Raw genomic sequence first — 25,322 nt, forward strand, 5'->3', positions numbered from 1 at the left:
TAAAAATTAATGAAAAAACTTTTTGGACTTCATTTAAGGTTAGCAGTGTGGTTAGGGTTAGTTTTCAAATCATATTTTAAGAATAGAAATTGTACAAATAGGTGGGGTTTTGCCATAATTCTAACTTTGTGGCTGTGGTAACTAGTGATGACCATCTCCCTGAGCATGACCCTGTTGCCTAAGAAACAGCGGGGACCCCTCACTGTGCCAGTCAACAGGCCTGAGCTCTTCAGTTCCATCGTGAGGACAAGATAGGGATTTCATCCTAGGGATTGGTACACTAGTCTCTTCTCACAGATGCTGTGCCACATTGAGTGAACTGGCAACATCTGATTTGTCAAGTATTGCCAATAGTCTCTAACCCAGATTTTCTCACACAAAACAAATTGTTGGACAAATGGAATGACAGAAGTGAAATTGTTCAGTGAAACAGTATACCCCAAAGGATTAACACTGAAAAAGTACAATAAAGACCACATTGATAAAAGTGAGGGGCAAAGATGAAGAAAGTTGGTGTGGAATATAGTTTATTGATTCTTATAGAATGCATTTTTCAATATTAAAAATGCTCACAAATGTACACAGCAGCAGAAGCAGGAGGTTGGGCTAAGCTGAGCAGGACATTGTTGTGCTTAAATCCTATGAGGCTGGCGAAAGAAGATATTTCATTGTGCTACTTAAGCGCACTGACACATTCCCAAGAGAGCAAATGCTTGGTTTTATCTCAAAACTTGTCAGATGACAACTTCCACTACTCCCCCTATTGGGATGGGGTCAGTGATAAGCTACAGTACTTGTGATGTGAACATTTAAGTGAACACAGAAATGATTTTACATCTATTAGAGTCACAAAACGGAGGTTGTTTTAACGTCATCCATTCTTAATGTACACGTCTATATATATTTTAAAACAATCCTTGTTTTGTTTTTGAGATACAGATTTAGAGATACCATTTCAATCTATTCCTTTGTATTCTCTATACACGTTAAAGTGAAAAACATACGTGGTCTCTTCTATCACACTATCCCATTGTCTGTAATACATCTTTCCTTTTTAAACATTGTCTCTCCCATTCAGCCAACACATGACATGCTTCTCTTTCTGCCTCTGAATGTTCCAGAATGTTCCAAAACAAGCTGCTCTTTCTATGTCTCTGAACATTTCAGTATCCTACCTGGCTGAACATCCTATTTCCTGACTAAGAATTGTCAATACTTCATTCTTTGAAATAACAGTGTATTAATTAATATAATGTATATTGGCAGAGGTGATTAGAGCAATAACAATAGAAGATATAATATAATTCTAGTGTAGCACAGACGCTCATGGTAAGAATTAAATATCATAAAGACAAAATGCAATTGATATAATTTGTCATTTCTAGTCAGTGTTATTAAACAAAGCAATGAAGTAACAATGAGCCTTTTTAAACCACCCATCTCTCCCTTGGGAACAAATGTTCTATGGCTGTATATTATACATTAGCTAAAAATCATTTACAGTACTGTAGTTGTGGGTCCTCCTGTCATGACATTGATTGAAAGTATGTCCCAAATGGCAGCCTATTCCCTATATAGTACAGGGCTTTGATCAAAAGTAGTGCACTGTATAGGGGATAGGGTGCCATTCTGGAACTCTACCAGATCTACTTTAGGCCTCTGATTCTGACTGGTCGGTGGTGACACAACCATTCAACTCTCCTGGTCCTGACTGCTCTTGTATTCTAGTGATCTCTCCGACAATAAATGTGTGACCAACAACCCCTCCTTTCCCATTGTCTAGCTGCTTTCCTGATTGGTTGGTCAGAGAAGATCCCTCCCATTTCTCTTCATCCAGTTTACTGGAGATCGACCAATACAGATGAGCCTCCAATCGGGCCGCAGCCAATGAGAGTTCGTGCGCTGAGCAGGAGGGTGTGTCCACCTAAGGGAAAAATAGGTATGAGCTGCAGTTATCAGACACAACTTGAAAGAAGACTTTCAAAATCAGGGTAAAATCATTTGTGACATGACAAGAGTAAAAGAGGAAACACACCAGAGGGGCAAACGGTTAAACTGTGTTGTTTTGTTCTAGTGGTAGTGATGCACATAGCCAGGTACATGATTAAAAGCAGCTGTTTATTTCCACATGTTGAATCGCCACCGCATCCAGCATGTGATCGCTAACACTTTTATTTATTTATCCTTTATTTAACTAGGCAAGTCAGTTAAGAACACATTCTTATTAACAATGATGGCCTATCCTGGCCAAACTCAGACGACGCTGGGCCAATTGTGCACCGCCCTATGGAACTCCCAATCACGGCCAGATGTGATTCAGCCTGGATACGAACCAGGGACTATAGTGACGCCTCATGCACTGAGATGCAGTGCCTTAGACCGCTGCACCACTCGGGAGCCCCAACACACCGCGGCCCTTGCTGCTTTCAGCCTTTCCTCTTTCTGGAGTGTTGTGTGTTTGTGTGTTCTTACCTCTAAGGTTTGATGGAAGGCGCCATAGTCGATGTCAAAGAACCCTTCGGCCAGTGACATCATAGGGCTGAACCTGTGACCCCACTGGACCTCATCTGCCAGGTAAGAGCTCCGCGCCTGGCACGTCATACCTGGGGGTGCCCCCCCCCCCCCCCCCCCCCACACACACACACACACACACACACACACACACACACACACACACACACACATCCATAGTGAGAACACATACTCTATTAACCTTCCCTGGCAGCTCACCTTCAGCTACTATGATGACTAAGCAAATATTTTCTCAGTGGGCGGTGAAGTCACTTCCACTTTCAAAGCATGGTGCACCCATAGGTATCATATAATTCACTGTGTGTGTGTGTGTGTGTGTGTGTGTGTGTGTCTGCAGGATCTCTGTGTGTGCACTACACTATACAACAGTCTCATAACAGATCATGAGAACATGATCATGGACTAACCAGTGGCCTCCACCATTCCCTCCAGGATGACGACCATTTCGAAGTCGTCTTTCTCCAGCTGGCCTTGAGACATGTCCCAGAAAGGCGAGTGGTGGTCAATCTCGTGGGAGATGACCAGTGGAGACACCAGGAACAGGCGGTCGTCCCCTGTCTCAAAACCGACACTGATGTCTGTCTGGTCCAAAGGGATAAACTCACCTGGAGAGGCGGATAGGAGGAAGAGGGCGAGAGGGGGTGAGATGGAGAGGGGGTGAAGGGGAGGGGGAGAAATGGAGAGGCAGGGCGAGATGAGGAGAGAGGGAGCACGAGAGAGCAGGTGAGAAGTTACTAATAAGACCTTCAGGGCTAGGTTTTCAGTCCAGGACTAGGATTAATCTGTGACCAGGAAATATGCCGTTAGTGAGCATATACTGTACCAGTAAAAAGTTTGGACACAATTACTCATTCAAGGGTTTTTATTAAATTTGACTATTTTCTATATTGTAGAATAATAGTGAAGACATCAAAACTATGAAATTACACAAATGGAATCATGTACAAAACAAAAAAGTGTTAAACAAATCAAAATATATTTTATATTTGAGATTCTTCAAAGTAGCCACCCTTTGCCTTGATGATAGCTTTGCACACTCTTGGCATTCTCTCAACCAGCTCAATCACGAGGTAGTCACCTGGAATGCATTTCAATTAACAGGTGTGCCTTGTTAAAAGTTAATTTGTGGTATTTCTTTCCTTCTTGATGCGTTTAAGCCAATCAGTTGTGTTGTGACAAGGTAGGGGTGGTACACAGTTGATAGCTCTATTTGGTAAAATACCAAGTCCATATTATGGCAAGAACAGCTCAAATAAGCAAAGACAAATGACAGTCCATCATTACCTTAAGACATGGAGGTCAGTCAATGCGGAAAATGTCAAGAACTTTTAAAGTTTCTTCAAGTGCAGTCGCAAAAACCATCATGCGCTATGATGAAACTGGTTCTCATGAGGACCGCCACAGGAAAGGAAGACCCAAAGTTACCTCTGCTGCAGAAGATAAGTTCATTTGAGTTAACAGCCACAGATTGCAGCCCAAATAAATGCTTCACAGAGTTCAAGTAACTGACACATCTCAACATCAACTGTTCAGAGGAGACTGCGTGAATCAGGCCTTCATGGAAAATAATTCTGTAAAGAAACCACTACTAAAGGATACCAATAAGAAGAAGAGACTTGCTTGGGCCAAGAAACACGAGCAAATGACATTAGACCGGTGGAAATCTGTCCTTTGGTCTGATGAGTCCAAATTTGAGATTTTTGGTTCCAACCACCATGTCTTTGTGAGACGCAGAGTAGATGATCTCGAATGATCTCGGCATGTGTGGTTCACATCGTGACGCATAGAGGAGGAGATGTGATGGTGTGGGTGTGCTTTGCTGGTGACACTGTCAGTGATTTATTTAGAATTTCAAGGCACACTTAAACAGCATGGCTACCACAGAATTCTGCAGCGATACGCCATCCCATCTGGTTTGAGTTTAGTGGGACTATAATTTGCTTTTCAACAGGAAAATGACCCAACATACACCTCCAGGCTTTTACCAAGAAGGAAAGTGATGGAGTGCTGCATCAGATGACCTGGCCTCCACAATCACCCGACTTCAACCAAATTGAGATAGTTTGGGATGAGTTGGACCACAGAGTGAAGGAAAAGCAGCCAATAAGTGCTCAGCGTATGTGGGAACTCCTTCAAGACTGTTGGAATCGCATTCCTCATGAAGCTGGTTAAGAGAATGCCAAGAGTTTGCAAAGCTGTCAACAAGGCAAAGGGTGGCTATTTGAACAATCTCTAAATATATTTTGATTTGTTTAACACTTTTTTGGTTACTATATGATTCCATATGTGCTATTTCATAGTATTGATGTCTTCACTGTTAGGTTCTAATTCTCAGAGTAAAAACTCGATGTACACTATGAAAGCTTAAACCAAGTTTATTCTTCCCAGAAGATCAATACATCTGCATTAGACAAAAACCTTTTCACACAAGCAGTGATATTTAACCCTTTCTCCTAGGCTATCTTTACTGCTAGGCAGTACACGACGTGATACGGGCCATACAATTTTATTTCTCCCTTAACGTGAACTCACCTGATCTCACTAATCCATGGCTCACTCCCCTTATCAATGCCTGTGACATGTGATCGCTTTCCCTACACTCAGTACATTCCAAGCCTAATTGCCCCCACCATATACTTTCCTCCTACAGATAGCCGAGGGGCTACACCAGAGGTTAAGGGTTTTAGCACCCCTCATTTCTCTATTACAACTAATGATTAATAAGGATTTAAAGTTCATAAATCCAAACCTATCCTCATTATTATTCTACAATATAGAAAATAGTAAAAATAAAGAAAAACCCTTGAATGAGTAGGTGGGACTGGAATGTCTGTTTGGGCCTTATGGAGAATCTACCTATGAACTGTAACATGCAATAAATGGACTTTGTGACGTTATATTTCATCAGCCAAAATGGTGGTGACAATGATAGATGTAATATGAAAATGAATGTCGATTTTGTTATGTTATTAAAAGTTAAAAGAAGACATAACGAAAACATTCTAACTTGAAGAGTTTTCATAATGTGTATGTGATGTTTACATACTTTGTTGTGTAGAAAATATCCAGATGAAAGAGAATGTTTTAGTGACGATAAGACTGTGATTTTAGTTGTCTAAACGAGATCATAGCAATTTATAATACCTTGCCTCGTAACTAGCTACGCCCCAGGGAACCCAGAGAGCGTGTCATAAAGATGGGAATGCCCTTCCTACCCTGGGGTATAAAACATGCTGCAGCCAAGGTTTAGGACTAGTCGTGACCCCGAAACGCAACACGAGGTTGAAAACATTACATAAGGTCCCAAAGTTGACAGTGTAGCAAAAACCAAGCCATGAGGTCGAAGGAATTCCCAGCGGAGCTCTGAGACAGGATTGTAAAAACGTTTTTATAACATTTTGCTAATTCTTATGTAAATATCACATTTACATAAGTATTCAAACCCGTTACTCAATAATTTGTTGCACCTTTGGCAGCGATTACAGCCTCGAGTCTTCTTGACTATGAAGCTACAAGCTTGGCACACCTGTATTTGGGGAGTTTATCCAATTCTTCTCTGCAGATTTCCTCTGTCTTGTCCTGAAGCCACTCCTGCGTTGTCTTGGCTGTGTGCTTAGGGTCGATGTCCTTTTGGAAGGTGAACCTTTGCCCCAGTCTGAGGTCCTGAGCGCTCTGGAACAGATTTTCATCAAGGATCTCTCTTTACTTTTCTCCGATCATCTTTCTATCGATCCTGACTAGTCTCCAAGTCCCTGCCGCTGAAAAACGTCCCCACAGAATGATGCTGCCACCACCAGGCTTCACCATAGAGATGGCATTGGTCAGGTGATGAGCAGTGCCAGGTTTCCTCTTGGCAAAGAGTTCAATCTTGGTTTCATCAGACCAGATAATCTTGTTTCTCATGGTCTGTGAGTCCTTTAGGTGCCTTTTGACAAACTCCAAGTGGGCTGTCATGTGACTTGTAATGAGGAGTGGCTTCTGCCTGGCCACTCTACCATAAAGGCCTGATTGGTGGAGTGCTGCAGTGATGGTTGTCCTTCTGGAAGGTTCTCCCATCTCCACAGAGGAACTCTGGAGCTCTGTCAGAGTGACCATCTGGTTCTTGGTCACCTCCTTGACAAAGGCCCTTCACCCCAGATTGCTCAGTTTGGCCAGGCGGCCAGCTCTAGGAAGAGTCTTTGTGGTTCCAAACTACTTCCATTTAAGAATGATGGAGGCCACTGTGTTCTTGGGGACCTTCAATGCTGCAGAATTGTTTTGGTACCCTTCCCCAGATCTGTGCCTTGACACAATCCTGTCTCGGAGCTCTACGGATAATTCCTTCGACCTCATGGCTTGGTTTTTGCTCTGACATGCATTGTCAACTGTGGGACCTTATATAGACAGGTGTGTGCCTTTCCAAATCATGTCCAATCAATTGAATTGACCACAGGTGGACTCCAATCAAATCGTAGAAACATCTCAAGGATGATCAAAGGAAACAGGATGCACCTGAGCTCAATTTTGAGTCTTATAGCAAAGGGTTTGAATACTTACTTAAATAAGGTATTTCAGTTTTTTTCATTTCAATAAATGTTCAAACATTTCTAAAAACCTGTTTTTACTTTATCATTATGGGCTATTGTGTGTAGAATGATGAGAAAAATATATAATTTCATCAATTTTAGAATAACGCTGTAACGTAACAAAATGGAAAAAGTAAAGGGGTCTGAATACTTTCCAAAAGCTTCCATAATATACAGAAACAGATTATGTGAAAAGATATATCTGCATCCCAAATGGTACCCTATACCCCATACAGTGCACTACTTTTGACCAAAAGTAGTGCACTATATAGGGAATAGGGTGCCATTTGGGATGCAGACCTTGTATGGCGATGGATGGTATGTTAGCCTCACCTTCCTGAGTCTGTTTAGACTTGATGAGTTTGGCCCTCATGTTGGCCCCTACAATGTGGGAGCTGCGCAGGTCTCCCACCCGGAACATCAAACACAGTTTGTCATCTCTCAGAGAGATCACTGCATTCTTAGAAAAAACCAGGGTCTCCGCTCGCTTATTGGGCTGAGAGATCTTCACAAACATACAGCCCACCTGATCAAAAGATGAAGAAAAAAAAGACTTACATTTCCTGTGTTTTATATACACTGAGTGTACAAAACATTAGTAGCACATGCTCTTTCCATGACATAGACGGACCAGGTGAATCCAGGTGAAAGCTATGATCACTTATTGATGTCGCCTGTTAAATCCTCTTCAATCAGTGTAGATGAAGGGAAGGAGACAGGTTAAAGAAGGATTTTTAAGGCTCGAGACAACTGAGACACGGATTGTATAGTGTGCCATTCAGAAGGTGAATGGGCAAGACAAAATATTTAAGTGCCTTTGAACGGGGTATGGCTATAGGTGCCAGGCGCACCGGTTTGAGTTAGTAAAGAACTGCAATGCTTCTGTATTTTTCATGCTCAACAGTTTCCCGTGTGTATCAAGAATGGTCCACCACCCAAAGGACATCCAGCCAACTTAACACAACCTTTGGAAGCATTGGAGTCAAAATGGGCCAGCATCCCTGTGGAACACCTTCGAAGGCTTGTAAGTCCATGCCCCAACTAATTGAGGCTGCAACTCAATATTAGGAAGGTGTTTCTACTGTTCTGTTCACTCAATGTATATTTCCACACTATGAGCAGTGGTGCAGTGGTGCCTGGAGACGTGGGTATACTTCTCATATTTTGCCCCAAAAAACCCAAACGGCCAGCCCAGTGAAGGAAATGTGCCCTGTGTGAAGAATTTAAAAAAATGACAAATAGTGACATACACTCTGAATTACCTAAAATTATAAATCCCATATTGGTCTTTCACAGCCAGGCCAACCCAAGCAATACTGTGCAAGTAGGCAACATGAGGTTGGCACCTTAATTGGGGAGGAATGGTTGGAGCAGAATAAGTGGAATGGTATCAAATACGTCAAACACATGGTTTCCATGTGTTTGATGCCATTCCATTTGCTCCGTTCCAGACATTATTATGGTTTGCTGTGTTTCTGTAGTGCACATGAGAGGGAGTTTGCAAAACACATGGCCACTGGTTTGATGCAAACAATCACAATATGATTCTGCTAGCACCACCCCAACATCAACATAAGGTACTGTGTGTGAAAATTGCGCGTTTCTATGTTTTGTAGTAAAAAAAATAGAGAAAGATGTGTTTCCAATGACATCATCGGTGTGCGTTGTGTGATTTTAACCAATTATGAGTAGGCATTGCCTACTAATTGCCTCCTAATTATCTACTAATTGGTTGATGATCTCATTGAAAACACTTATTGTCCTCTATCTTTTTTTACTACAAAGCAAAGAAATGCGCCATTTTCACATATGAAGTTAATATTTTAAGTTTCCCTTTAACATTTAATTGAGAAGGTTTTTGGAAAAGCCTTTCCATCTACCAGAAGACGGATAGGCTTATCGTTAGCATCACTATATTTCTCCTGTTCCTTAATTGTTTAAAACCTGGGCGTTTTACCTCATATTATGAGGCATGTCTTACTTCTTGTTACAAAGTAGCCTATAGCCAAAATTCAACCATAGAAACGTGGAAGCAATTATTTTATAAATATTTTCTCATATGTGCTCTTGTTCTATTGGTTTTCAAATCAACTTTCTTTGCTTTCCTTGTCCATTATCCAAAGGCATTATCCAAAGGCATTATCCTTGTCAGATTATCAGCCCATGATAGTTGTTGCATCTTTAGATCTCTGCTCTTTCTATATTTTTAATGATATTCCCATCTCTGTCCATGATAGTTGTTGCATCTTTAGATCTCTGCTCTTTCTATATTTTTAATGATATTCCCATCTCTGTCCATGACAGTTGTTGCATCTTTAGATCTCCACTCTTTCTATATTTTTAATGATATTCCCATCTCTGTCCATGATAGTTGTTGCATCTTTAGATCTCTGCTCTTTCTATATTTTTAATGATATTCCCATCTCTGTCCATGATAGTTGTTGCATCTTTAGATCTCTGCTCTTTCTATATTTTTAAAGATATTCCCATCTCTGTCCATGATAGTTGTTGCATCTTTAGATCTCCCCTCTTTCTATATTTTTTATGATATTCCCATCTCTGTCCATGATAGCGCGCATTTTCCTGCACATTGTATTTTGGCACATTTTCGCAAAGGCCTACCTCCGTGTGCACATTGTTGTGCTTAAAATGTGAAGAAATAATCATTTATCCACATTTTAAGCAAAACATTGTGATCTGTTCCATCAGCCTTATTTGTTGATGCTGCATATACCTCCACTATACTACTTGGATACGCATCGTGGGGATTAAAAAATGAGTATACATAATGCCCACAAAAAAAGTGGGTCTACGGCATATACCTGAGGAAACCTTCCACTACACCACTGACTATGAGTTTGGAATAATACTATGAAATTGTAAACATTATGATAATGCTCTTTGAAAAGACAGACTAAAATTTTTGCCTGTTTTGGTGGGATGGAGTTTTGGTCTGCCTGGTGACATAACCAGGCGGTAAATTAGTTAATAGACCAATAAAAAAGAGAGTTCCAAAACTCTGCCAATAACAGCTAGTTTTAATTTTTCCCTCCCCAATAAGACCACTCCCAGACAGTCCTAGCAACATTCTAGCTTGAGAAATGTATCTTAGCTAAGAAGCTATTTTGGTTTCTTTTTGAGCATTTTGATTTAAAACAATCACAGTAAGGTACTTAATTGTTACCCAGAAATGATTTGAAATTCAACCTTAAGAGTCTATTAATGCACGTGAGTTAATCTAAGTAACATAACAAAAACAAATCCTTCAAAATCTGTCAGTTTAAGCTAGAGATACTGTATCAGGTTTTTTGTATGGGCTGTGTCTCAATCCACAGCATCTGCCTATGTCGGCCTTCTGCAGTGGAAGGTGACCCAGCTTCAGCTGTGTTTGTCAGACAATGAGACATCCGAAAATCGGTCTTCGGACATAATGGTGTTATCAGTTTTGCTCTACGACGCCCACAAGTGTCACAGGACTTGTCTGAAGTCGGTAACGCTGATGTGCCAACTTCTGTCTGTAGCGTTCAAACTTTTTGAGCTACAAACTAATATGACCCCACTATGGAAAGGGGAGACTCTCACGAACACGATGTTGTTCTCCATTTTGAAGGAAACCCATACAAATGAATGGAAGTATGGAGGTAGTTTTGTACCACCAAAATAAGGGGTTAAATATGTGTCCAAAAAAATGAAAATATTTCCTGAGCTTGCTAATATCTCCTAGATATCAGACAGACATTTCAAAACCGTATTCCTTATTATACTTTGACTGTCTTTTTGACTATTTATGAATGTGTTATTCAATGCGTATCTATGGGCTATAGTAGTAAAGGCAAAGTTCAATATTATATTAAATAATTTTTATAAAAATCTGAAATCATTTTGATAAAATATAACATCAAATAGCTAAATGATCCATGGTATAACCATCTTAAAACAATTCCATATGTTAGTTTAGTACACACCCGCCCACACACAACCTACGTGTTGTGATAATTGCATTGTTTGCTCTATAACCTGTTAGTTCATATGCCTTGCCACTGTGATATATAAATTCAATCACACCTTTGTTTCATCACAAAACCGGAGAGCAACCTCTGTCTGGTGAAGTCTACAAAGCACATTGCATGTAACAAACAGTTACATGACCTACAGCATGGTCAAACAAGTTAATGTTTCTGACATTTTCGGACTGCTAAACAACTATTGATTTAGAACCATAGAGAATTCCCACAAGTCACAAAGAAAACAGAAGTTGCATCCATTATACCAGCACCATTTCAACTTCAACATCATTTACTTAGTCTAATACAATAACAGCTAAAAGATACCAAAAACAATTTAGTCTAATTAACGTAAGCTAAATATGATGTGGCTATCCATGTTTCTGATTTCTGTGTGTGTGTGTTCGTGCAAGTAGAAAAACACGTTGACTCACTCTACTTGTAGAGAAACGCCAATGCATCCTCCTCCATTTCATGTTGATGAAACGGTCTATGACTCTGCCATACAGTATACGGTATACGGTTTTAGTTTTTGTTGTCCTAGGCTACATGCTTGCTCGCTAGCCTAGCTTTCTTTCATGGGCAACGATGAGCCAGCTAGCTAACATTAGCCTTCTACATCTAGTTACATACTGAATTTCCATCCTCTCAGGCCAGGGGTATCCAACGTTATAATCATTGGCCAGTACGGAGAATTAAGTAAAACTCCACAAGTCCAAATCCCTAACTCATGGCTAATTTAGGAAAGGGACCATGTTAGCTAGGTAGCTAGCCACCAGAGGACAGCAACACAACGAGATGTGTGTTTCAAGTGTTTCTGTCAATGACATTTTGCTTTTGATGTGACTGGTGTGAAGCCAAATCCAAACTGGCTTCCCTTGACACTTGTTTTGTGCCAGGACCATTCACAGTTGAGCTCATTCCGTTTAGCTTAACTCTGATTGGCTATTATTTAAAAAAAAAAATTATCAAGGGACACCAAATGCTCATTGGCTTCCCTTGCATTCAATGTTATGCTTTCATACTTTTGTTATGCTGTCATGCTTTCCACCTGGCTACCCCTACCCCGGCCAACATCTCAGCACCCCCTGCAGCAACTTGCCCAAGCCCCACCCCACAGCTTCTCCTTCACCCAAATCCAGACAGCTAATGTTCTGAAAGAGCTGCAAAATCTGGATCCCTACAAATCAGCTGGGCTAGACAATCTGGACCCTCTCTTTCTAAAATTATCCGCCGAAATTGTTGCAACCCCTATTACTAGCCTATTCAACCTCTTGTTCATATCGTCTGAGATCCGCAAAGATTGGAAAGCTGCCGCGGTCATCCCCTTCTTCAAAGGGGGAAACACTCTAGACCAAAACTGTTATAGACCTATATCCATCCTGCTCTGCTTTTCTAAAATCTTCGAAAGTCAAGTTAACAAACAGATCACCGACCATTTCGAATACCACCGTACCTTCTCCACTATGCAATCTGGTTTCCGAGCTAGTCATGGGTGCACCTCAGCCACGATCAAGGTCCTAAACAATATCATAACCGCCATCGATAAAAGACAGTAATGTGCAGCCGTCTTCATCTACCTGGCCAAGGCTTTCGACTCTGTCAATCACCGCATTCTTATCGGCTGACTCAATAGCCTTGGCTTCTCAAATGGCTGCCTCGCCTGGTTCACCAACTACTTCTCAGATAGAGTTCAGTGTGTCAAATCGGAGGGCCTGTTGTACGGATCTCTAGCAGTCTCTATGGGTGTGCCACAGGGTTCAATTCTCAGGCCGACTCTTTTCTCTGTGTAAATCAATGATGTCGCTCTTGCTGCCGGTGATTCTCTGATCCACCTCTACGCAGACGACACCATTCTGTATACTTCTGGCCTTTCTTTGGACACTGTGTTAACAAACCTCCAAACGAGCTTCAATGCCATAAAACACTACTTCCAAGGCCTCCAAGTGCTTTTAAATGAATAAGTACATGCTCTTCAACCGATTGCTGCCCACACCCTCCTGCTCGACTTGCATCACTACTCTGGGCGGTTCTGACTTAGAATATGTGGACAACTACAAATACCTAGATGTCTGGTTGGACTGTAAACTCTCCTTCCAGACTCACATTAAGCATCTCCAATACAAAATGTAATCTAGAATCGGCTTCCTATTTTGTAACAAAGAATCCTTCACTCATGCTGCCAAACACCCTTGTTAAACTGACTATCCTACCAATCCTTGACGTTGGCGATGTAATTTACAAAATAGCCTCTAACACTACTCAGCAAACTGGATCTAGTCTATCACAGTGCCATCCGTTTTGTCACCAAAGCCCCATATACTACCCACCACTGCAACCTGTATGCTCTCGTTGGCTGGCCCTCACTACATACTCGTCGCCAAACCCACTGGCTCCAGGTCATCTACAAGTCTCTGCTAGGTAAAGCCCCGCTTTACCTCAGCATACTGGTCACCATAGCATCACCCACTCGTAGCACGCGCTCCAGCAGGTATATTTCACTGGTCATCCCCAAAGCCAACACTTACTTTGGCTGCCTTTCCTTCCAGTTCTCTGCTGCCAATGACTTGGACGAATTGCAAAAATCACTGAAGCTGGAGTCTTATATCTCCCTCACTAACTTTAAGCATCAGCTGTCAGAGCAGCTTACCAATCATTGCACCTGTACACAGCCCATCTGTAAATAGCACACCCAACTACCTCATCCCCATATTGTTATTTACCCTCTTGCTCTTTTGCACCCCAGTATCTCTACTTGCACATCATCATCTGCACATCTATCATTCCAGTGTTAAGGCTAAATTGTAATTATTTCGCCTCTATGGTCTATTTATTGCCTTACATCCCTACTCTTCTACATTTGCACACACTGTACATAGATTTTCTATTTTCTACTGTACATTTGTTTATGTGTAACTCCGTGTTTTTGTTTTTTGTCGCACTGCCTTGCTTTATCTTGGCCAGGTCGCAGTTGTAAATGAGAACTTGTTCTCAACTGGCCTTCCTGGTTAAATAAAGGTGAAATAAAAAAATATAGAAAAAAAATGGGCAGCAACAATGTTCTACCCTTTTTGACCAGACAGCTTCAAATAGATGGGCTACAAATACAGAGACAGAAGCGCGCTGTTTCGCTCGCTCGGATGCTTTATCCGATGAGATACATTCAGCCTCTTGTGAATTGAAGGAAAATCATGAAACAAAGAGAAACGATACATAAATAATTGTTTCTTTTTTTCTTCAAATGTTTTGAGGGGAAGCCTCAGGGATCTGGTCAAAATTAGTGCACTTACATAGGGCTCTGGTCAAAATTATTGTACTATATAGGGTTCTGGTCAAAAGTAGAGCACTATATAGGGATTAGGGTGCCATTTGAGATGCAGTCCATGAGTCTCACCATGAAGGCGTTGACCATAGATCCCAGTATGGCCTGGAGCAGGAGCAGCATGGTGCCCACTGGACACTGGTCAGTGATGACACGGTAGCCGTAACCGATGGTGGTCTCTGTCTCGATGGAGAAGAGGAAGGCCGAGATGAATCCGTTCACATTGTTGACACAAGGTGTCCATGTCTCATCCTCCAGATGATCTAGATCCCCTCTGGGTGGGAGGCAGGAGGGAGAGTGAAGGGGAGAAAGGGAGAGAAGCAAAGAGGCAACAAAAATGTAGGGTGTGAAAAAACTATCCATTGACTAATATACTTCCACTTGCTTTACAAAGAAGAAATTGCATCATCTAGAGCAGGGTTTCCCAATAGGCAGTGATTTTATTTGGCCCTCAAGTTTTCAGAGCAAAATGTATGTATTATTTTTCAGAATTTTCATTGTTGGACATAAAATACTGTACGCCTAAATGCATACTGTATGTGATTGTTTCTCAATGTAATCAAGGTTTGAAATTATACTGTTTTTGTCAAATACTATATCTGTTTGGGATTCTTGCGGTAAATTTGCAGTGTTCAAATGATTTATCACTATGTTCTGGGCTCCAAACTGTCCGCTCAAAGACAAATCGGCCCACAGCTGAATGTAATTGGGGACCCCTGATCTAGAGTGATTCTCTCAGACAGAGAGAATGTGTCTGAAATGGCACCCTCCTCCCTAGTGCACTAATTTTGGCCAGGGCCCATAGGGGAATAGGGTGTTTAGAGAATAGGGTGCCATTTGGGACTCATCCTAAAAAGTGCGTGAGTCTGAGCGGATAGTAGGGAATAGAGTGTCATTTGGGACGCATACCAAGTGTCCCCTGGCATGCTCCGTATGAGTGCTGTCCTAGCCTGCTTTCTGTCTCTCTCACCTGAGGTAAGCTATCAGGTACCAGATGGCTCCAAAGAAGAGCCAGGTGATGGCGTAGGCCATAACGAAGACGAAGAGAGAGCAGCGCCAGTTGAGGTCCACAAGGGTGGTGAAGATATCTGTCAGATAACGGTACGTCTCCCTCATGTTGCCATGCGACACGTTACATCTGCCATTCTTCTCCACATAGCGCTGCCTCTTACGTCTCTTAGCTGGAGAGAGAAGAGACAGAGAGAAAGAGCAACAGAGAGAGAGTCAGATAGACGAGAAAGACTACATTGATATATCGACAGTAGAACTAAAGGGACTTAGTAATAAGAAGACAGAGGGGTTGTTGTGAGAATATCCAAATCACTGTGGGAGAAACCAAAGGAACAGCCATTTTGCACAGGAGTAGGAGGAAGAGATGCTGGAGGAGGAGGTGAAACTGTGGAAGGAGAATAGGGAGGGAGAAAGTACACATGTTCGACCAATACGCAATGTGTAAGTGTGAAGGGGGAGGGAGAGAAAAATAGTAGAGTGCATAGTCAATAACCCCCTATCTGCAGACTACTGTGGCACCATATTTCCTATGTAGTGCACTACTTTTGACCAGAGCCCTATGGGATGCAATTAAAGTTAACAGCACTACTACTCACCCCAGCCAAATCTGCCCCTCTCCTTCTCCATCACCCGAGGCAGCTTCTTAACATACTCATCAGATGCTGCATTTGCCTGCCTCTCTGCCAGCTTGGACTTCCACGATCTGTTAGCGGAGGGATGGGCGGTATCTGTCGTAACCACATGGCCCAGTTCCTCGGACACATGAAACACTCCGGTGGACACCATCACCTCGGAAGCCTCTTCCACCAGCACCTTCCCTTTCTCCACCACGGGGAGAGAGAGGGACTCTGGGCTCAAGGTGAAAACAGAGTTCTCAAGCGCCATCAGGAATTATGGTGTGTGTGTTTGTGTTCCTGGGTCCTCGATGTATTCCTATGGCAGACTCTGTCCGATGGTTATTGACTGGTTAATCGGGTTCTGTCCGTCAAGGTCCTGGGAAACAAAACAAGGATGGGGAAATTGATTCAAATTATGATTGTGAGATCATAGAAGAGTGGGGTATTTAAAGTGCTCTGCTTTCAGTAAAAACAATTCTAAAGGGACTGTAGGGCTAGTGTTAAGCAGAACTGATGTCCTTCACTATACTGATTAACTGTATCCCAAATGGCACCCTATTCCCTATGAGCCAGGGTAAAAAGTCATGCACACTATAGTAACTAGGGTGCCATTTGGGGAGCAGAATATGTCCCTCACTAAATTGTCCTCAATACCCAACCCATAAGTACTGACCAACGCCGATGTCTTTTGGGCGTCTTTTTTTGGTCCTGTCCAGACCGGCCGTCTTTAAAAAATGTTTTTTAAACCGGACAAAATATGAACCAATCATAGACGTCTACTCTACTGTGCTCAGTACAGTAGAGCATAATAGAGTATAGTATGGTATAATGTGCTGTATTGTACACTACTTTAGTTGAATGTACTCTACTGAACTAAACTGTACTGTACTATACTGTACTGAATTAAGCTCTACTGTACTGTATTGAATTAAACTCTACTGTACTGTACTCTACTATACTGGATAAAACTCTACTTTCCTGTACCGCACTGTGCTCTACTGTACTGAACTGTGCCGTACTGTACTGTGCTATTTAAATTTGTGAAACACTAGATGTTTATGATTAGGACAGATTTTTTCTGTTTTCACATTGACATTTTGGTCATTCAGCAGACACTCCAGAGTGACTCAGTGCATTGAACAAACAACATATCACAGTCATAGCAATATTTTTTTGTTAACCGATACTCAGAATGTTGTTAGTCCGTGGTCTGTTGGTTTATTCGTTAGGTCAGACTCCTTTGAACACAATCGTGGCAAGTTTTAAAGCTTTCGAATAAGCTAACATAAGTGCATGTGAGTGCATGTGACAAACAGGAGCAATAATTAATATTTTATGTTACAATCTTCAATTGGCTCCTCTTTCGTCATGGATTTAAACATTCTTATTGGGCTATAATGTTTACTTCATTGAGAATGTGTGTGCAGTTGAAATTTGGCCATAGAATCAATGACCAAAAAATAAGTATTTTCAATGTTTGTAAATTAACGTATTTTCAACTTTCATTCTGTACCAAAAATGAACCTGATTTCAACATCCAGAAAACGCGTATTTTCAACATCCGGAAAATGCGTAGTTTCACCTTCCATTCAGAACCTAAAATGAGCGTAACTTCAATGTCTGGAAAATAAGTATTTTCAACGTCATTTTGCATATTGGGATGTCTGTCCTTGACTGAACGTTATCTACTCAACCCATCCCATTACTTTCAGTCTAATGATCTATATTTATGGACTAGGTAATACTATAATGGGGAGGGGAGTGTGTGTGTGTCTGTGTGTGTCATAGATGTCTGTATGTCTGTCTGTTATGGGACACAATGAATTACAGGAATATTTTGACGGAGTAAGAAGGCTATTCTTACTCAGAAAAGGTACAATGCCACTTTTAATGCATTCTGTAATAGCTATAAGAACACAAAACAGCAATCAGGCAAATGTCATTCTAATATGAATAATCATCGTGTTTCATGTTAAAATGGATGCCTAAAGCGCTACCTTCAAGATTATCCTAATATATTTTATCCCATCGCTTTATTTATAAGGACCTTACAGATAGATGAGTCGATGGTCCAATAGTGAGCCTCTGAGATCGTCCGCTTAGGTTAAATTCTACCCATTTTTTATGTTTACCATCCACTCTGATGATCGGGTGGGTTCGACGAAGCATCAGTTCAGTCTCTCCTCTCTCACCAGGAAACAAAGGCAACCCCAACCAAACGACAGTTTTTTTTTTTTTAGATGTTATCCTCAATTGGAAGTGGGCTAATTATAGAAAAATCCCTTTAGTATTGACAAATAGCCACTTTGTTTTCAAAGATTTTAAGATGGTGGCAGTTCGTCTATACAGATCATTGGGTATAGACAGTGCAAGCAGCACCACCGATCCGCGTCCGATAGAGTTGTATTAATCACTTAAACTGTGCAGGTGTTAGATCATGGACGTGACGGTCGAGGGGATGCTGTCGTCATCACCGTCACTATTCTTCAATAGGCTTGCAGTAGACCATACCGGTGTTCGTGTTGTGGAGGTTGACGTTTAGGAAATTAATGAATTCAAATCAATTTAATGTGAAACAAACAATGTTTTTCTCCTGGACAGCCACATTACCTAGCATCATTTAAAATAAACGAATCGATAGTATTTTTCTAAATTAATTGGTCTTCCGATGCATTTAATTGTTAATCACATGTATTATAGTCTACTACTTTGTGTTTTTTCATATAGCGTCGCCTCTGTGTGCAATGCGAACTCCAATGCAGCAGGTGACGCACCTTTCAATACTTGCATATAAAACTACCGTAAGTGTAATATTTTATTTTATTTCTCAAGATGTCGGTGTACGGACCAGTGGTGAAAATTCACCCTGTCGTTCTCGCCTCCATCGGTGACTCATACGAACGGAGAAATGAGGGAGCGAGTCGTGTGATTGGAACCTTGCTTGGTACTTTAAATTTACTCCGAAACGTAGCTATAAAGAAAATGTATTCGAAGCGCAGTGAATTCGGCATGTCTCGCTTGCTAGTTTCTAGCCACAGTGGTATGTCTCGCTTGCTAGTGTCTAGCTACAGCGGTATGTCTCGCTTGTTAGTTTATAGTTACAGCGGTATGTCTCGCTTGTTAGTTTATAGTTACAGCGGTATGTCTTGCTTGTTAGTTTATAGTTACATCGATATGTCTCGCTTGTTAGTTTATAGTTACAGCGGTATGTCTCGCTTGTTAGTTTCTAGCTACAGCGGTATGTCTCGCTAGCTAGTTGCTCGCTACAGCGGTATGTCTCGCTAGCTAGTTGCTAGCTCCAGCGGTATGTCTCGCTAGCTAGTTGCTAGCTACAGCGGTATGTCTCGCTAGCTAGTTGCTAGCTACAGCGGTATGTCTCACTAACTAATTGTGGTATGTCTCGCTAGCTAGTTGCTAGCTACAGCTGCATGTCTCGCTAGCTAGTTTCTAGCTACAGCGGCATGTCTCGCTAGCTAGTTTCTAGCTACAGCGGCATGTCTCGCTGGCTAGCTGCTAGCTGCAGCGGCATGTCTCGCTGGCTAGCTGCTAGCTACAGCGGCATGTCTCGCTGGCTAGCTGCTAGCTGCAGCGGAATGTCTCGCTGGCTAGCTGCAGCGGCATGTCTCGCTGGCTAGCTGCTAGCTACAGTGGCATGTCTCGCTGGCTAGCTGCTAGCTACAGTTGCATGTCTCGCTGGCTAGCTGCTAGCTACAGTGGCATGTCTCGCTGGCTAGCTGCTAGCTACAGCGGCATGTCTTGCTGGCTAGCTGCTAGCTACAGCGGCATGTCTTGCTGGCTAGCTGCTAGCTACAGCGGCATGTCTCGCTGGCTAGCTGCTAGCTACAGCGGCATGTCTCGCTGGCTAGCTGCTAGCTACAGCGGCATGTCTCTCGTTGGCTAGCTGCAGCGGCATGTCTCTCGCTGGCTAGCTGCAGCGGCATGTCTCTCGCTGGCTACCTGCAGTGGCATGTCTCTCGCTGGCTAGCTGCAGCGGCATGTCTCTCGCTGGCTAGCTGCAGCGGCATGTCTCTCGCTGGCTAGCTGCAGCGGCATGTCTCTCGCTGGCTAGCTGCAGCGGCATGTCTCTCGCTGGCTAGCTGCAGCGGCATGTCTCTCGCTGGCTAGCTGCAGCGGCATGTCTCTCGCTGGCTAGCTGCAGCGGCATGTCTCTCGCTGGCTAGCTGCAGCGGCATGTCTCTCGCTGGCTAGCTGCAGCGGCATGTCTCTCGCTGGCTAGCTGCAGCGGCATGTCTCTCGCTGGCTAGCTGCAGCGGCATGTCTCTCGCTGGCTAGCTGCAGCGGCATGTCTCTCGCTGGCTAGCTGCAGCGGCATGTCTCTCGCTGGCTAGCTGCAGCGGCATGTCTCTCGCTGGCTAGCTGCAGCGGCATGTCTCTCCGGCTAGCTACAGCGGTATGTCTCGCTAGCTAGTGCCTGTCAGTCTCACATCTTGACAATTATAGCTACCTAACTAGCTACCAAAGCTCTGATTTAACTTTTGATTTTACCAAATATTCTAATGTTTTAGGTTCTCTATGCTACAAATGTTTTTTAGTTGAAAAATTGCTAGATAGTTAGTAATCAAAAAAATTAATTGTCACATACACATGGTTAGCAGATGTTAATGCGAGTGTAGCGAAATGCTTGTGCTTGTAGTTCCGACAATGCAGTAATAACCAACGAGTAATCTAACCTAACAATTTCACAACTACCTTATACACACAAGTATGTAAACATTATTAAGTGATACATTTTTTTACATCAATTTTTCCAATATTAAAGTGGCTGGAGTTGAGTCAGTATGTTGGCAGCAGCAACTCAATGTTAGTGGTGGCTGTTTAACAGTCTGATGGCCTTGAGATTGAAGCTGTTTTTCAGTCTCTCTGTCCCTGCTTTGGTGCACCTGTACTGACCTCGCCTTCTGGATGATAGCGGGGTGAACAGGCAGTTGCTTGGGTGGTTGTTGTCCTTGATGATCTTTACGGCCTTCCTGTGACATCAGGTGGTGTAGGTGTCCTGGAGGGCAGGTAGTTTGCCCCCGGGGATGCGTTGTGCAGACCTCACTACCCTCTGGAGAGCCTTACGGTTGTGGGCGGAGCAGTTGCCGTACCAGGCGGTGATACAGCCCGACAGGATGCTCTCGATTATGCATCTGTAGAAGTTTGTGAGTGCTTTTGGTGACAAGCCAAATTTCTTCAGCCTCCTGAGGTTGAAGAGGCGCTGCTGCGCCTTCTTCACCACGCTGTCTGTGTGGGTGGACCAATTCCGTTTGTCCGTGATGTATACGCTGAGGAACTTAACTTACTACCCTCTCCACTACTGTCCCATCGATGTGGATAGGGGGGGTGCTCCCTCTGCTGTTTCCTGAAGACCACGAGCATCTCCTTGTTTTGTTGAGTGTGAGGTTATTTTCCTGACACCACACTCCGAGGGCCCTCACCTCCTCCCTGTAGGCTGTCTCGTCGTTGTTGGTAATCAAGGCTACCACTGTAGTGTCGTCTGCAAACTTGATGATTGAGTTGGAGGTGTGCATGGCCACGCAGTCATGGGAGTACAGGAGAGGGCTCATAACGCACCCCTGTGGGGCCCCAGTGTTGAGGATCAGTGGGGTGGAGATGTTAACTACCCTCACCATCTGGGGGATGGCCCGTCAGGAAGTCCAGGACCCAGTTGCACAGGGCGGAGTTTGGAGGGTACTATGGTGTTAAATGCTGAGCTGTAGTCGATTAACAGCATTCTCACATAGGCATTCCTCTTGTCCAGATGGGTTAGGATAGTGTGCGATTGTGTCGTTTGTGGACCTATTGGCAAATTGGAGTGGGTCTATGGTGTCATGTAGGGTGGAGGTGATATGGTCCTTGACTAGTCTCTCAAAGCACTTCATGATGACGGAAGTGAGTGCTACGGGGCGGTAGTCGTTTAGCTCGGTTACCTTAGCTTTCTTGGGAACATGAACAATGCTGGCCCTCTTGAAGCATGTGGGAACAGCAAACTGGGATAAGGATTGATTGAATATGTCCGTAAACACACCAGCCAGCTGGTCTGCGCATGCTCTGAGGATGCGGCTGGGGATGCCGTCTGGGCCTGCAGCCCTGCGAGTGTTAACACGTTTAAATGTTTTCCTCACGTCGGCTGCAGTGAAGGAGAGTTCGCAGGTTTTGGTAGCGGGCCGTGTCAGTGGCACTGTATTGTCCTCAAAGCGAGCCAAGAAGTTGTTTAGTCTGTCTGGGAGCAAGACATCCTGGTCCGTGACGTGGCTGGGTTTCTTTTTGTAATCTGTGATTGACTGTAGACCCTGCCACATACTACTTGTGTCTGAGCCGTTGAATTGCGACTTGTCTCTATACTGACGCTTAGCTTGTTTGATTGCCTTGGGGAGGGAATAGCTACACTGTTTGTTTTCGGTCATGTTTCTGGTCACCTTGCCCTGGTTGAAAGCAGTGGTTCGCGCTTTCAGTTTTGCGCGAATGCTGCCATCAATCCAAAGTTTCTGGTTTGGGAATGTTTTAATAGTTGCTCTGGGTACGACATCGCCGATGCACTTGCTAATAAACTCGCTCACCGAATCAGCGTATTCATCAATGTTTGACGCAATGCGGAACATATCCCAATCCACGTGATTGAAGCAATCTTGAAGCGTGGAATCAGATTGGTCGGAACAGCGTTGAACAGACCTGAGCGCGGGAGCTTCCTGTTTTAGTCTCTGTCTAAAGGCAGGGAGCAAGAAAATGGAGTCATGTTCAGCTTTTCCGAAAGGAGGGTGGGGAGGGCCTTATATGCGTCGCGGAAGTTAGAATAACAATGATCCAGGGATTTTACCGGCCCTGGTAGCACAATCGATATGCTGATAGAATTTAGGGTGTGATAATAATCGGAAGAGAATTCTCTTGGTAGATAATGCAGTTGACATTTGATTGTGAGGAATTCTAAGTCAGGTGAACAGAAGGACTTGAAGTAGTTGAACTTATTTGTCCCCATAAACACAATATTATGATAACTTGTTGCATTCTTGTGTCCCTAAGGTACCATTGACAAGCACTCTGTTGAGGTCACCAACTGTTTCTCTGTCCCCCACAATGAGTCTGAAGATGAGGTGAGTAGAAATGGAGGCTGTCTATCGATCTCTGTAACGTAGAAATTAGTCAAGTTGGTACATGTGAAACTAGAAGTATTACTTCTATTCTTTGTGATGGTGACAGGTTGCTGTTGACATGGAGTTTGCCAAGAACATGTATGAGCTCCATAAGAGGGTGTCACCCAGCGAGGTCATCGTCGGATGGTGAGTAGGCCAATGTTTTCCTACTCCCATCTTGTAATGCTTTTGTCTCATGCCAGTACTAACAGTTAATGGCCCAATGCAATGTATTCAATCTAATGGAATAGGTACATTCCCTAAAATAAAATGTGGTTGTGTGTCCAAAAGCCTATGCTGGAGTTAAAACTCTGCTCTAAAGTGAAACTGTTCTCCTTCATCAGGTATGCCACTGGCTTTGAGATTACGGAACACTCTGTGCTGATCCATGAGTATTACAGCCGAGAGGCCACAAACCCCATTCACCTGACCATGGACACGGCCCTGCAGAGTGGCAAGATGAACATCCGCGCCTACCTCAGGTCAGTGACTTCCCTCACAACCAGTCGCACTTCTGTCTCATTACTTGTTTGTCCAATGGAAAGCTATTGCTGACGCAAAGAATTTCAACATGGGTCTGGGAGGCTCACAAGGATATTGGTATCCACAGTACTCCACCAATTATATATATTTCAACTCAATAATTAATATCTTCTCTCATTTAAGCTTTAAAACTGCAATGTTTTCTTTGCCCATGACAAAATGTGTAGAATTTCAGGAAATGGGTTTGAAAAAATGCACTGCACGAAGTCATCGTAAAACTCCTTTATGATATTTTTTATATCACTTGAGTTGTTCTGATTGAGGGGGTTCCTGATGAATTTGCTTACACAAAGGGGGTCCCTGGCCCCCAAAAAGTTTGAGAATCCTTGCTTTATACATTAAATTAATAATTATTATTCCGTTGCTTTGTTTCCTCTGACAGTGCCCAGATGGGTGTGCTGGGAAAGACAGTCGGTGTGATGTTCACCCCTCTGAGTGTGAAATACAAGTATTACGACACCGAGAGGATAGGCAGTAAGAATGTTCTCTCTTTGCCATGTTTTCTGTCCATTTAACTTTTCTATGTCCCAATTTGTGCCTTTCTTGGACATAGTCCATTTTTTATGTAATATGTTACATTGGAGGGGGAATGGAACACTCCTTGATAAATGGTAAATAATGTTTTTTATATTCCAGTTGATCTTCTCGAGAGGACGAGAGATGCTCCTAACACCACCAATGGACTGACCTCTGACCTCTGCCAGGTTGGCGGGGCTGCTGGCCGGGTTCAGGACATGCTGGCCACGGTACTGACCTACATAGAGGATGTGTTGGTGAGTACATACACAGAGCCTATAAATGGGGATGCCACATTGCACCCTATTCCCTATGTAGTGCACTATTTTTGACTAGGGCCCGTAGTGCTCGGGTTCTCAGTCAGTAGTCTCTGTTTGCATTGCTATTGGAGTGATCTGTGTGTAGATGTCAGCTGCATGATATGTTATAGACAGCTCTGGGTAGTGTTTACAGCGACGTTTACATAGCTTAGTTTTCTGAAATACTTTTCTCTCTGTGGCTGTTTCAGTCTGGTAAACAGACAGCCGATAACAGTGTTGGACGTTACCTGATGGATCTGGTCAACAAAGTTCCTAAGATCACAGCAGAGGACTTTGAGACCATGCTCAACTCCAACATCAACGTGAGTATGCCTCCTTTGGATTTGGGCCTGTTTTTATCATGTGTCTCCGAGTACGAGTGCTGATTTTAGCATCAGTTTAGGCTTTTAGATCACAATGAATGAATACGATGACATGGACTGCGTGGAGCTGTTCTAAAATCAGCACTCCGACTCTGAGACACTCGGTACGTACAGCACCTGAGCTGTAGAATTGATTCAGTTGAACAGCTCTAAAACATACTGTATTTGTCCCTAGTCCTCATGACGTTTGTGTAAATGTATACCTTTTACTATTTGCAGGACCTGTTGATGGTGACCTATCTATCGAATCTGACTCAAGCACAGATCGCCTTGAACGAAAAAATCGTGGTACTCTGAGCATTGGGGGATTGGGTTTGTTTATTTCTTTTCTTTTTTGGAGTTGTATTTCATTTTTTGTGTATATTCTTAAGCTCAAATTAATAAAGGTGTTTTAACAGTA

General features: G+C 43.0%; 2 protein-coding genes across 3 annotated transcripts; one reads left to right on the plus strand and one right to left on the minus strand.

The window, feature by feature from the left end:
* Nucleotides 1-511: 511 nt before the first annotated feature.
* LOC110508330 (G protein-activated inward rectifier potassium channel 3) lies at nt 512-18,480 on the minus strand. 2 transcript variants are annotated; one of them, XM_036966517.1, is made up of 8 exons: nt 18,104-18,480; nt 16,031-16,427; nt 15,394-15,604; nt 14,496-14,697; nt 7,431-7,623; nt 2,940-3,137; nt 2,473-2,603; nt 512-1,924 (listed from the first exon to the last, which is right to left on the minus strand). In XM_036966517.1, exons 2-8 carry the CDS (start codon nt 16,317-16,319, stop codon nt 1,652-1,654), a joined length of 1,497 nt encoding a protein of 498 aa, XP_036822412.1. In that variant the 5' UTR covers nt 16,320-16,427; nt 18,104-18,480; the 3' UTR covers nt 512-1,651. The 2 variants fall into 2 exon arrangements, with proteins under 2 accessions (XP_036822412.1, XP_036822411.1); XM_036966516.1 differs by having other exon boundaries at nt 18,184-18,479.
* A 365-nt stretch (nt 18,481-18,845) lies between these two features.
* LOC110508331 (eukaryotic translation initiation factor 3 subunit F) lies at nt 18,846-25,322 on the plus strand. Its single transcript, XM_021588774.2, has 8 exons — nt 18,846-18,995; nt 23,072-23,142; nt 23,249-23,328; nt 23,526-23,663; nt 24,107-24,198; nt 24,361-24,497; nt 24,749-24,862; nt 25,142-25,322. The coding sequence occupies exons 1-8, from the start codon at nt 18,884-18,886 to the stop codon at nt 25,217-25,219; spliced, it is 822 nt and encodes a 273-aa protein (XP_021444449.1). The 5' UTR covers nt 18,846-18,883; the 3' UTR covers nt 25,220-25,322.

The sequence above is a fragment of the Oncorhynchus mykiss genome, chromosome 28, assembly GCF_013265735.2.
Source record: "Oncorhynchus mykiss isolate Arlee chromosome 28, USDA_OmykA_1.1, whole genome shotgun sequence".
Lineage (NCBI taxonomy): Eukaryota > Metazoa > Chordata > Actinopteri > Salmoniformes > Salmonidae > Oncorhynchus > Oncorhynchus mykiss.

Excerpts from the sequence above, each read along its gene's own strand:
- LOC110508330 (XM_036966517.1), bottom strand. The coding sequence starts at position 16,319 with ATGGCGCTTGAGAACTCTGTTTTCACCTTGAGCCCAGAGTCCCTCTCT. Across the intron at positions 15,605-16,030 it reads GAGGGGCAGATTTGGCTGGG|CTAAGAGACGTAAGAGGCAG; the intron begins GTGAGTAGTAGT and ends TTCTCTCTCCAG. Across the intron at positions 3,138-7,430 it reads GTCTAAACAGACTCAGGAAG|GTGAGTTTATCCCTTTGGAC; the intron begins GTGAGGCTAACA and ends CCGCCTCTCCAG.
- LOC110508331 (XM_021588774.2), top strand. The coding sequence starts at position 18,884 with ATGTCGGTGTACGGACCAGTGGTGAAAATTCACCCTGTCGTTCTCGCC. Across the intron at positions 23,143-23,248 it reads ACAATGAGTCTGAAGATGAG|GTTGCTGTTGACATGGAGTT; the intron begins GTGAGTAGAAAT and ends TGATGGTGACAG. Across the intron at positions 23,329-23,525 it reads AGCGAGGTCATCGTCGGATG|GTATGCCACTGGCTTTGAGA; the intron begins GTGAGTAGGCCA and ends CTCCTTCATCAG.